The sequence below is a fragment of the Pseudorasbora parva genome, chromosome 11 (genome assembly GCF_024679245.1).
Source record: "Pseudorasbora parva isolate DD20220531a chromosome 11, ASM2467924v1, whole genome shotgun sequence".
Lineage (NCBI taxonomy): Eukaryota > Metazoa > Chordata > Actinopteri > Cypriniformes > Gobionidae > Pseudorasbora > Pseudorasbora parva.
The window spans coordinates 45,820,547-45,834,815 of NC_090182.1; the positions used below are offsets into that span (position 1 = coordinate 45,820,547).

The 14,269-nt window shown below is 40.1% G+C and overlaps 2 protein-coding genes across 2 annotated transcripts in view; one reads left to right on the plus strand and one right to left on the minus strand.

Moving 5' to 3' along the window:
* The window catches only part of gnpda2 (glucosamine-6-phosphate deaminase 2), a 469,370-nt gene that overhangs the window by 285,007 nt on the left and 170,094 nt on the right, over positions 1 to 14,269 (plus strand). The window lies entirely within an intron of this gene.
* Positions 1 to 14,269, minus strand: part of irf2b (interferon regulatory factor 2b) — a 42,319-nt gene that overhangs the window by 23,444 nt on the left and 4,606 nt on the right. The window contains 4 exon segments of the mRNA XM_067458094.1: positions 651 to 806; positions 7,635 to 7,740; positions 8,241 to 8,278; positions 10,655 to 10,828. Of these exon segments, the coding sequence (XP_067314195.1) occupies positions 651 to 806; positions 7,635 to 7,740; positions 8,241 to 8,278; positions 10,655 to 10,828 (474 nt within the window).

Below are 14,269 nucleotides of genomic sequence, written 5' to 3' on the forward strand. Positions count from 1 at the left end.
GCATCTATCCATCATAAAAGTGGATCAATCCATCCACCCATCCATCCATCCATCCATCCATCCATCCATCCATCCATCCATCATAAAAGTGGATCCATCCATCCATCATAAAAGTGCATCCATCCATCATAAAAGTGGATCCATCCATCCATCCATCCATCATAAAAGTGCATCCATCCATCCATCCATCCATCATAAAAGTGCATCCATACATCATAAAAGTGCATCCATACATCATAAAAGTGCATCCATACATCATAAAAGTGGATCCATCCATCCATCCATTCATCATAAAAGTGCATCCATCCATCCATCCATCATAAAAGTGGATCCATTCATCATACAAATTCCACTTTTATGATGGATGGATCCACTTTTATAATGGATGGATGGATGGATCCACTTTTATAATGGATGGATGGATGGATGGATGCACTTCGTTCACTGCCATTATAAAGCTTGGGAGAGCCAGGACTTTTTTAATATAACTGATTGTGTTCGTCTGAAAGAAGACTGTCACACACACCTAGGATGAGCTGAGGGAGAGCAAATCATGGGCTAATTTTCCTTTTTGGGTGAACTATCCCTTTAATATTCCGTGTAAACATGCTCCTATACTAAACGGATGCGAGTATATGCGTCCAACAGACCTCCATACGAGGAGACGGGCGAGATCTGTAAGGGGTAAAGGTCGCTGGAGGTCACGGCCTGCTCCTCGTTTTCCGTCACCACCTCGATGGTCTGACACACGTCAGGCAGATCGTTGATGATCAGATGGTCGTCCGCAGGGCTCCGCCCCTCAGCCTCTGAGGAAGAAGAAAAGGGGGAAGAGAGAGTGAATATGGAGAAGAGTGAAGTGGGAAGTGAGTGTGTGCTGTGTCATTTTTCACTCGGGACGCCATCCCTCCGGTCCATGCAGCTCAGCGCTTTTTCCCATGATGAAATGATGCAACGGAAACAAGGTTAAAAACAAATTAACTGGCTGGAAGGCTGTTTTGTAAATGAATTACGTTGCTGTGTCGATTTAATGCGCATCACAAACCTCATATCAATGCTGACTTACAAAGCAAACACACACTAAGCTCACCTTTTACCCCGATAGTGTGTGTTACGGAGTGTAAGGGCGAACAGTGAATAAACAAACACGGCAACAAGGAGATCTGGATAAACAGGTTCAGGACAGAACGATCACATCCCAGGAGTTAAAGCTAATAAAAGACGAATCTTGCAACAACCTGTCAAGAACATGTTCGGCTCATATTTCACCTCAAAAAAAGGTGTGAGTGGGGGGGAGGGGGGGTGTAAAATAATTTTCATATGTGCATATATAATAATAAATACAGCCATTCAAAAGTGTTTGGTTTTACGTTTTTTTTTAAGTTATATTAAGAAAAAACATGTATAATAACAATTAATAATAATAATAATTATTATTATTATTCTTATATAATAAAATTATAATAATTCTAATAATAATTAATATAATATAATGTTAATTACCTGTTCAAATTCTGTCCAACCAGAGCAGAAGTCATGCTTTTTATATATATTTATTACATATTTTTTTAAATATGTAATTTGTTGTTTTCAATATGTCATGCTAACTGTAATAATAATAATAATAATAATAATAATAATAATAATAGTAATATCGTCTATATAAGGGCTTTTATCGTTAACTGAACTTTATATAAAAAAATTCTGTTAAAGGTGCCATGTGAAAAAGTTGAGGTAAAAATGTCCAAAAAATGACCTACACGCATCAAAAGAAGAGAAGAAATAAGGGCGATGATGTCATTAAAAAAATGCCAAGTTATAGTGCTGCAGAGATATCAACCTTAATTAGCAGTAGCATTAGCCCTGGCCCGACAGGTGTCGTAATACCAGTCTCGGCCATGGGAGGCGGTATGCGGGCAACATAACCACCAGCCAACCTGCAATACACGAATAACTCGCACGGCTTGTGGGCGTACTTGAACCCATAGACAGTAAAAGAAATACTGAGCTATCCCAGAGCTACCCCATCCGCTTGCTAAGGCTGACGTCACGCGGCAGCGCTTCCGGGTCCAAACGCTCTATCTTATACCAAAAGAAAAACTACAAACGGTGCTAATATACACACACAATCTGGTGTGATACTACAAAAAAAGTTATAATCATAACCTTTTTCTCCATACCAAAATTCTAGATGGCCAGACAGTGATTCATCTTTTTTAAATCGTTAAAATATTAATGTATGTGACGCTGTGAACATAGAGACTGTTGTGTAGACTGTAAGTATTGAAAATGTTAAACTTTTTTAAACGTTTGATGTTTAATATGAATAAATCGTGCTCATAAACGGGCGTCAATGGCATTCTCAAGTGAAACGAGTTGAGGCTTGGACCCAGAAACGGCGTTCCTTACGTCACGACTTTACAAGCGGATAGACTTCAACGGCAAAAAGTGATGTCAGTAAGGAGCACTCACTTCCTGATGGCGGAGTGAACTGCGCCGGCTCAGACTGAGCTTGAGGACGTAGATGTGACGTGAGCCTCCTGTCTGACAGCTGTAGGTCTTCTAGTAGTTGTGGAAAGTGAAATCTGAATCACGTTGTTTAAATGTTTTCTCCCGTTGCTTTTGGCTCACTATGGGCTTCTCCCCATTCTTCTCCCTTGACTTTATCAGACTTTATGTCTCCACGTCCCCCCGACTGCCTCATAGACAGTAAAGATTGCCTGCGAGCGTCTCCTCAGGTCTATACGGTAATTTCTCTACTGTGCGACAGAGTCGCGTTGGTTATGACGCAATCGTTAGCCTATAGTGTAGTGTTAGGGCGATAGTGTAAGATAGAAGGTAATGGAGCCTTTTATCGATTATCGTGTTTCTTTATAAATAATCAATGGACAAATGGAGTCTTTAATCACCTCAGATGTAAAGTTATTCACTGTCAAAGTGACGCCAAAATGAATGGGAGTCAATGGGATGCTAACATCAGGTGATGGCTTGGTTAGCAATGGCCGCCTCTATGGGTGGGACGCTTTCCGAGTGCTAGATTACCCCCTTGCTTAAACCTGATGTCAATCGTGTGGAAAGTACAGCCCACTACTTCATTTCAGTTCAGGGAAGAGAGCGGACGGATGGCCGAAGCCCTTGGACCTTTAAATGTATCTGATATGATAAAAATAGCTGTTTTTACCTGACCGGAAAAAGCGGAAGTGCGAGCGCCCGGCGACTGTGTCCCATCCCGTCATAATAAAAGTCCCGGTGTTCACGAGCCGGGTGTGTGTGTATAACAATCCAGCGGCCGTGCTCAGCTCCTCAACACTCGGCCCTGCTCTGCTTCACTACAGTAACGTTAATAACCAATCGCTCCAGCGGCCGTGCTCAGCTCCTCAACACTCGCTCCTGCTCTGCTTCACTACAGTAACGTTAATAACCAATCGCTCCAGCGGCCGTGCTCAGCTCCTCAACACTCGCTCCTGCTCTGCTTCACTACAGTAACGTTAATAACCAATCGCTCCAGCAGCCGTGCTCAGCTCCTCAACACTCGCTCCTGCTCTGCTTCACTACAGTAACGTTAATAACCAATCGCTCCAGCGGCCGTGCTCAGCTCCTCAACACTCGCTCCTGCTCTGCTTCACTACAGTAACGTTAATAACCAATCGCTCCAGCGGCCGTGCTCAGCTCCTCAACACTCGCTCCTGCTCTGCTTCACTACAGTAACGTTAATAACCAATCGCTCCAGCAGCCGTGCTCAGCTCCTCAACACTCGGTCCTGCTCTGCTTCACTACAGTAACGTTAATAACCAATCGCTCCAGCGGCCGTGCTCAGCTCCTCAACACTCGCTCCTGCTCTGCTTCACTACTTTAACGTTAATAACCAATCGCTCCAGCGGCCGTGCTCAGCTCCTCAACACTCGCTCCTGCTCTGCTTCACTACAGTAACGTTAATAACCAATCGCTCCAGCGGCCGTGCTCAGCTCCTCAACACTCGCTCCTGCTCTGCTTCACTACAGTAACGTTAATAACCAATCGCTCCAGCGGCCGTGCTCAGCTCCTCAACACTCGCTCCTGCTCTGCTTCACTACAGTAACGTTAATAACCAATCGCTCCAGCGGCCGTGCTCAGCTCCTCAACACTCACTCCTGCTCTGCTTCACTACAGTAACGTTAATAACCAATCGCTCCAGCGGCCGTGCTCAGCTCCTCAACACTCGCTCCTGCTCTGCTTCACTACAGTAACGTTAATAACCAATCGCTCCAGCGGCCGTGCTCAGCTCCTCAACACTCGCTCCTGCTCTGCTTCTCTACAGTAACGTTAATAACCAATCGCTCCAGCGGCCGTGCTCAGCTCCTCAACACTCGCTCCTGCTCTGCTTCACTACAGTAACGTTAATAACCAATCGCTCCAGCAGCCGTGCTCAGCTCCTCAACACTCGCTCCTGCTCTGCTTCACTACAGTAACGTTAATAACCAATCGCTCCAGCGGCCGCGCTCAGCTCCTCAACACTCGCTCCTGCTCTGCTTCACTACAGTAACGTTAATAACCGCATCCATGAACTTGTAAAGTTATGAAAAACATCATCCATGTGTAATAAAATTTTACTTTATTCTTTAGATAAATGGACATTTTATTTTACATATATGAAGATCCAGTAGCTTATACATACACATTTCTCCCACATGTAAATGAACTGTATCAACTCAAACACTGATCTGCCCACGTTGACACTATATGATCAATTAAAATAAGCTGATAACATCACCGTTTTCTCCAGAATGACTGCAGCCGAATCAAATTTTGTTGCAGTATTGTCCCGTTTAACACCGTGAAGCTGCTTTGGAACAATCTGCATTGTAAAAGCGCTAAATAAAGCTGACTTGACATGTCCCAGTCTTGCTAGTGCTCGAGTCTTTCAAACTTCGTCTGTAGTAAAATGCAGACATTACGACCAGGATCCCTTCTGATATTTTTTTAATCCACTCTCCATGTAATTCCTTATCCTCCGGAAAACGGTGAAAGGTTTGTCCTCTGTTGGATTTTTTCCTGAGTGACGAAGTGCAGTGACACAGAATGCTGCTACTGATTAGTACCGTATCGGAGTCCAGCTTCCGGGTTTGTGTACCCCTCAACGGCGTTAGAGTTTTCAAAATGGCCGCCAGGTGAATAAGGCGAATACTGTAGCGCACTTGAAGTATTTTCTTCCTCACAAAAGTAAACAAGAAGTGCTCTCAAGTCTTGTTTGATCCAGACATTGACCCACAAAACTCCTCAATCTGACGAGGTTTTTGCATTTAACACCCGTCAGTCAGACAGAGTCAATACTAAACGAAGGCTAATGTAAAAGCTCAGTAATAATGCAGTGTGTACAGCGAGTCAAGCTCAGAGCCACAGGAAGCTCGAGTCTAAGACGTGTTGGAGAAATGCCAGAGGAAGTCCAACAGCTGAAGCCATCCACGTGTTTATAATGCATTTACAGCAAAATCAACAGAAGCCTGAAGCATTCTGGGTATCTGCAGCAATGACCGACGAACACTGAACAACATGCTGTTGTGTTTAAGGATAATCCCTCAAACCACAAGTCATGCTCCTTTACCCAAAATACCCCAGAGATTACACTTTAACAGACCTATCTGAAATACTAATAATACAAATATAACATCAAATATATTATTATTACTTTACAAATTCTGTCTAACCAGAGCAGACGTCATGCTACTTAGAGAGAAACTATTTGAAAGGATAATGTAATGTAATATAATATAATATAATATAATATAATATAATATAATATAATATAATATAATATAATATAATATAATATAATATAATATAATATAATATAATATAATCCATGTTTTTTTTAAAGAAACTAAAATAAAAATCTGAAACCAAACACTTATGAATGGCTTGATATGCTTTTATTATTATTATTATTATTATTATTATTATTTAATATAAAATATTTGATATATTTAATAATAATAATAATAATAAAAACAAAATATTTTGATATTGCTTTTATAATGATTTAGTAATAAAAATAATAATAATAATAATAATTGTATTTTTGTATGTGTTTGTAATTTAAAATTACTACTAATAATATTAATATTATTATTATTATTATTATTTGTATTTTCATATGAAATATTTTTCAAACTTTTTGGTATTATTATTACTAAATAATAATTACTATTTTAATTTTGTATCAAATACTTTTTTCAAATATTTTGTGATTATAATTTTGAAGAAAATAATACTAATTCTTTGTATCATCATCTTAAAAATATTTAGGTATTATTATTATTAAATAATAATAATAATAATAATAATAATAATAATAATAATAATAATAATTTGTACTTTTGTATACATTTTTAAAAAAAAATATGAGATCATTATTTTATTAACAACAACAACAAAATATTTGGGAAAAATAGATACAGAATTTTTTTTTACTATTTTGCTAAGTATGCCTCAAGCAATGCTCCAGTGTTTCAGGGTTATTTTTAAAGCATGACTTTTAATACTGTTGAATAGCAGTTAAACCCAAAAATAAACGGTCCTCATTTACGCCCCCTCATGTTCTCCAAACCGGCAAACCTGTTTCTTTCTTCTGCCGAACACAAAAGAAGATTATTTTGAAGAGCATAGATAACAAATGTATTCTTTCATAGTATTTTTTTTAATTCATATTCTTGCACATATCATTTCTTCTTTTGTGTTCAGCAGAAGAAACAGATCTGGAACAACTTGAGGACGCGTAAATAATGACAAGAGTTTTCATTTTTAGGTGAAGTATCTCTTTAAAGGGGTGGTTGCATGCGATTTCACTTTTTTATCTTTAGTTAGTGTGTAATGTCGCTGCTTGAGCAAAAACAGTATCTGCAAAGTTACAGCGAAGTTCACTGCAAACGGAGATATTGTCTTTTAAAGTTACGGCAGTTTATTGCCTACAAAAGCGGCCGGTTTGGACTACAACGAGCTTCTTCCTGGGTTGGTGACATCATAAACCCTCACTAGTCTCCGCAGATGTGACTTCTGCCCGTAATGGGAAGGGGCGTGGCGTTTCCATGACAACCTGTGCTTGGCACTTCAGCCAATAATAAAAATACAGGAAACTACATTTGGCCATCTAAACAATCTAAGATCATTGTGTTTTTCTGAGGGATGGGCTTCATAGAAGCAGGAAGCAAACGAGCCGTTCAAAGGACAGACAGCGGTGTGGAATAAAGGGAGAATAGAAGAAAAATACTAGAAAATAGAAAAAAAGTATTAAGACATGTTATACTGCGCCCCATAAACACAACCCAGCCTAGAAAAAAAACACGAAACCGCCCCTTTAAATAAAGAGTTTAAAAGTAAAAAATGAACTTGTTTGAATTGGTTGCACTTAATTAGGGCTGCTCTTGTGCCGGTCATCAGTCGATTCAACATCAGAGGAAAGTGTGAAATATCAGATTATCTTTAGTCTCAACACCCAATGTGAACTGAGTGTCCTGATAAACACCAATCCGCAAAGCAGGTACGGTTTCAAATGCGAGCTCCTTTTGTGCCGTGCTGTAGAGGACAGGTTTCACCTGAATGAGCTCACATGACCGAGCTCAGGTGTGTGTTGCTGGGCGGAGCAGGATACTCGCTTCACCTACCTGTGCCATAGTAATCCTCCTCCTGCTTCACTGTCACTGGGGTTTTACAGGACGAAGAGCCATTGCTGTTCTCCCAGCCGGAGGGCACAGGGAACGGCCGCGCTGCCTGTGGTTAACACACACACAGACACACACACGTTTGTTTTTGTGTAATGTGGGGGAATAGGAGTAATGGTTTTTTTACTGCACAAACCGTATTTTCTATTCCCCTACACTGCCCCTAAACCTACCCATCACACGCACACGCACACGCACACGCACGCGCACGCACACGCACACGCACACGCACACACAAACACACACACACGCACACACACACACACTGTCCCATGCCCCTAAACCTACCCATCACAGGAAACATATTGCATTTTTACTTTCTAAAAAAACTCCTCCTGTGTGATTTATAAGCATTTTGAAAAGTGGGGACATGGGTAATCTCCTCATATTTCACCCTCTCCTGTAATACCTGTGTCATACCCATGGCATTATACACATCTGTGTCCTGATATATCACAAAAACAAGTACACACACACACACACACACATTGATTCAGCGAATAACCTTCATCATTACTGCACATACAACAATATACACACAGTCCATACCTTTAGCTTCTCTTCTTTTTCAACTGCTCTCTTTTTTCCTTTAAGAAACACAGACAAACACACACACACACATTAGGATCAATGCATGCAAACAAAAACACATTTCAGAAAAAGAGTGAATATCATGAACATTTCACCATTTCATGCCCCAAAGCCTTGATCTTTGCAGTGCTAAAGCCACAGCTCAATGTGACATTTATTATAACGCCTTTATGTGTGGATTGATTTAAGTTTGCTTAAATGTAAAAACTGTTATATTTTTATAGAGCCTTTTATAATTACTCATTTCACTGAGAAAAACAATAGATCTTGGTAAAAAAGAAGCCAGTAAGCAAATATTTAAACTATACCGTCCTAATGTTGTTTCTACATTAATTTGTGAGAGTATACAATTTGTTAAATAAATTAAAATATTAATATTGTGCGCAATTAATTACAGATTTATTAGTTAATTTTTTTGATCACATGCAAAATAATTATTATGTATATAGACATATGCACATATGTATATATTTAAGAAATATTTGCATGTATATACTGTTTATATAATGTATCTTATATATAAATATAATTGTTTTTAACATATTTTTCTTAAATATATACATGTGCATCATTGTGCATTTATATATACATAATAATTATACACAGTACACACACATATATTATGTAAACACAAACTTTTATTTTGGATTCGATTAATCACGATTCATTTTTCCCAACAGTAATATATATATATATATATATATATATATATATATATAATGCACTTAATTGTCATGGATATAATGTAGAAAAAGTTATGCATCCAAAAATAAATTTTGTTGGTGAAATGTGACATGAACATATTTTCTTGTCAGCTTTAGCAAGATTAATTTTTTATTTATTTTTATTTTTACAAATTTAAACACAGATCAGGTACAGTTAGTGGTAGGTGTAGTAAGTGAGATCATCCCAGAATTATTATAGTTAAAAAACAAAACCGTAAAAGAACTGTCACTTGAAACAAATAAATTAAAATGTAAAATATATATATATATTAAGACAATTTGCAACATTTCTCTTTTCTATGTAAATAAAGTTCTAATAAAATTACAAAATTTAAATTAATTAAAACTATATAGACATATTTAAAGAAAAAAAACTAAAATTGAAGCTAAAGCGTAAGCTAAAATGAAAATGAAAACATTTGAAAATAAAAAGAAACAGAGGGTCTGCTCGTGACGTCCGCGTCGGCCGGAGCGATTGTGGTTACTGCATTGGTTTACAGCGTGAATGCTGCGAAAAACACGTCTAACACGGGAAAGAGCTGTGAGACTGATGGCACAAATAGATTTAACAAGAAATCAGAGAAAAAATTTTATAGACTGCCAAACGCTACAGAAGATTAAGAGAAGCATATTAATCACTGCAAATCACAGAAACAACTGGACCCCAGACAGCCAATAGTGGATTTGCAGTTATCATTTTGTGCCAATATGCTGATTTTGGGGGTAAAATCATACCCTGTATATTGTATTGTTATATATTGTATTGGCAACTCATTCTACATATGTGGATGTTTTTAAATAAACACTTACAAAAGCTATACAAGTTTTGTGGCTGGACTATATGACGATATATAACGTTGATCACCTGGATTTAGACCTTTCTATACTATATTTACATAAGGCGTTCACAGGCAAATTTGCTTTATGTATTTCCCTGGCATCGTAATCAGGCTCATACAAATGTCAGGAAAAACGATTCCTGGCCGCATGTCAGAATCCAAGTAAGGAACACAATATCGAGTCCAAGCTTTAGTTTAAACTGATAGTAGTTTGTTTTATCCAGTTTCCCCTTATTAACTTGCAGCTCTTCTGCCACTCAGTCCGGCTGAGGGGCGTGTTCTGGCGGGACAGTGATGTCAATGCATACCCTCTAATCAAAATATTAATACAACTACAAAAGAATCTCAGTGATATACCACTCTTGGTTTTGATTAAATAAACAGGCCATGGTTTGATCACAGAAATGTCATTAAACTCCCCATCATCATGTCCAGGCATGTCAGAATGAAACAAAGGCGCGTCTCTGAAGCTGCGTTTACATGGACCCTAATAATCCCACTGTAATCTGACTAGTAGTACAATCAGAATCAATCAATGTCAATCTGAATGAATTGGTCAAAAAAGCACTGCACAATGATTCTTGTGCTCATCATCTCCTAATCAGGGAAAAAAGCGGGAAACTACATTCGTGCAGTTTGTGCATGTCACAAAAAAAATCCAGCTTGTGAAACATAAATGTGCACATCAACCCGATCACTCATTTAACGTTCATATAAACACTACGTTTGGATTCATCAGTTGAACTGACACAAAAGGTGTACACGTAACCCTTGCTAGTGCCAGAATGGATGTGTGTTATTGACTGACCTCTCCTTGAGTGCCTCTCAGACGCCGACAGCATCTTGTACACTCTGAAGGCGTTTGTTCCCTTTTTGATGCTTTTGTCTTTCACCTCTTCTATGTCAGGCAGTGAGTTCATGGCACAGCGGAAGTTCGCCTTCCATGTTTTGGGGTCCGGTTTGTCACCTGGCTGATATTTACCTAAAAAAAATGGCAGTGGAAAAAAATAGATACACTTATAATGCAGACTGACATTTTTATGATCACTTCAGCTTTTAATATTTGTATTGCCACTATTAGTTATGAAAATACTTAGTTATGAAAAAAAAACTTTAAAAAAAACTATACATTAGAATAAGAATATCATATAGTGTTTGACACTTTGGACTTGGACAATAAGCATCCTCCCAGAACACCCTATCAACCAACTAGTAAACCTATAGCATCCTCCCAGAACACCCTATCAACCAACTAGTAAACCTATAGCATCCTCCCGGAACACCCTATCAATCAACTAGTAAACCTATAGCATACTCCCAGAACACCCTATCAACCAACTAGTAAACCCTTAGCATCCCCCAGAACACCCTATCAACAAACTAGTAAACCCCTAGCATCCTCTCAGAACACCCTATCAACCAACTAGTAAACCTATAGCATCCTCCTAGAACACCCTATCAACCAACTAGTAAACCCCTAGCATCCTCTCAGAACACCCTATCAACCAACTAGTAAACCTATAGCATCCTCTCAGAACACCCTATCAACCAACTAGTAAACCTATAGCATCCTCCTAGAACACCCTATCAACCAACTAGTAAACCCTTAGCATCCCCCCAGAACACCCTATCAACAAACTAGTAAACCCCTTGCATCCCCCCAGAACACCCTATCAACCAACTAGTAAACCTATAGCATCCCCCCAGAACACCCTATCAACCAACTAGTAAACCTATAGCATCCCCCCAGAACACCCTATCAACCAACTAGTAAACCTATAGCATCCCCCCAGAACATCCTATCAACCAACTAGTAAACCTATAGCATCCCCCCAGAACACCCTATCAACCAACTAGTAAACCTATAGCATCCCCCAGAACACCCTATCAACCAACTAGTAAACCTATAGCATCCCCCCAGAACATCCTATCAACCAACTAGTAAACCTATAGCATCCTCCCAGAACACCCTATCAACCAACTAGTAAACCTATAGCATCCTCCCAGAACACCCTATCAACCAACTAGTAAACCTATAGCATCCTCCCGGAACACCCTATCAACCAACTAGTAAACCTATAGCATCCTCTCAGAACACCCTATCAACCAACTAGTAAACCTATAGCATCCTCCTAGAACACCCTATCAACCAACTAGTAAACCTATAGCATCCTCCCAGAACACCCTATCAACCAACTAGTAAACCTATAGCATCCTCCTAGAACACCCTATCAACCAACTAGTAAACCCTTAGCATCCCCCCAGAACACCCTATCAACAAACTAGTAAACCCCTTGCATCCCCCCAGAACACCCTATCAACCAACTAGTAAACTTATAGCATCCCCCCAGAACACCCTATCAACAAACTAGTAAACCCCTTGCATCCCCCCAGAACACCCTATCAACCAACTAGTAAACCTATAGCATCCCCCCAGAACACCCTATCAACAAACTAGTAAACCCCTTGCATCCCCCCAGAACACCCTATCAACCAACTAGTAAACCTATAGCATCCCCCCAGAACACCCTATGAACCAACTAGTAAACCCCTAGCATCCTCCCAGAACACCCTATCAACCAACTAGTAAACCCCTAGCATCCTCCCAGAACACCCTATCAACCAACTAGTAAACCCCTAGCATCCCCCCAGAACACCCTATCAACCAACTAGTAAACCCTTAACATCCTCCCAGAACACCCTATCAACCAACTAGTAAACCCTTAGCATCCTCCCAGAACACCCTATCAACCAACTAGTAAACCCATAGTATCCTCCCAGAACACCCTATCAACCAACTAGTAAACCTATAGCATCCCTCCAGAACACCCTATCAACCAACTAGTAAACCCCTTGCATCCCCCCAGAACACCCTATCAACCAACTAGTAAACCCCTTGCATCCCCCCAGAACACCCTATCAAACAACTAGTAAACCCCTAGCATCCTCCCAGAACACCCTATCAACCAACTAGTAAACCCCTAGCATCCCCCCAGAACACCCTATCAACCAACTAGTAAACCCCTAGCATCCTCCCAGAACACCCTATCAACCAACTAGTAAACCTATAGCATCCTCCCAGAACACCCTATCAACCAACTAGTAAACCTATAGCATCCCCCCAGAACACCCTATCAACCAACTAGTAAACCTATAGCATCCTCCCAGAACACCCTATCAACCAACTAGTAAACCTATAGCATCCTCCCAGAACACCCTATCAACCAACTAGTAAACCTATAGCATCCTCCCAGAACACCCTATCAAACAACTAGTAAACCCCTAGCATCCTCCCAGAACACCCTATCAACCAACTAGTAAACCTATAGCATCCTCCCAGAACACCCTATCAACCAACTAGTAAACCTATAGCATCCCCCCAGAACACCCTATCAACCAACTAGTAAACCTATAGCATCCTCCTAAAACACCCTATCAACCAACTAGTAAACCTGTAGCATCCCCCCAGAACACCCTATCAACCAACTAGTAAACCTATAGCATCCTCCCAGAACACCCTATCAACCAACTAGTAAACCTATAGCATCCTCCCAGAACAACCTATCAACCAACTAGTAAACCTATAGCATCCCCCCAGAACACCCTATCAACCAACTAGTAAACCTATAGCATCCTCCCAGAACACCCTATCAACCAACTAGTAAACCTATAGCATCCTCCCAGAACACCCTATCAACCAACTAGTAAACCTATAGCATCCCCCCAGAACACCCTATCAACCAACTAGTAAACCTGTAGCATCCCCCCAGAACACCCTATCAACCAACTAGTAAACCTATAGCATCCTCCTAGAACACCCTATCAACCAACTAGTAAACCTGTAGCATCCCCCCAGAACACCCTATCAACCAACTAGTAAACCTATAGCATCCTCCCAGAACACCCTATCAACCAACTAGTAAACCTATAGCATCCTCCCAGAACACCCTATCAACCAACTAGTAAACCTGTAGCATCCCCCCAGAACACCCTATCAACCAACTAGTAAACCTATAGCATCCTCCCAGAACACCCTATCAACCAACTAGTAAACCTATAGCATCCTCCTAGAACACCCTATCAACCAACTAGTAAACCTATAGCATCCTCCCAGAACACCCTATCAACCAACTAGTAAACCAATAGCATCCTCCCAGAACACCCTATCAACCAACTAGTAAACCTATAGCATCCTCCCAGAACACTCTATCAACCAACTAGTAAACCTATAGCATCCTCCTAGAACACCCTATCAACCAACTAGTAAACCTGTAGCATCCCCCCAGAACACCCTATCAACCAACTAGTAAACCTGTAGCATCCCCCCAGAACACCCTATCAACCAACTAGTAAACCTATAGCATCCTCCTAGAACACCCTATCAACCAACTAGTAAACCTGTAGCATCCCCCCAGAACACCCT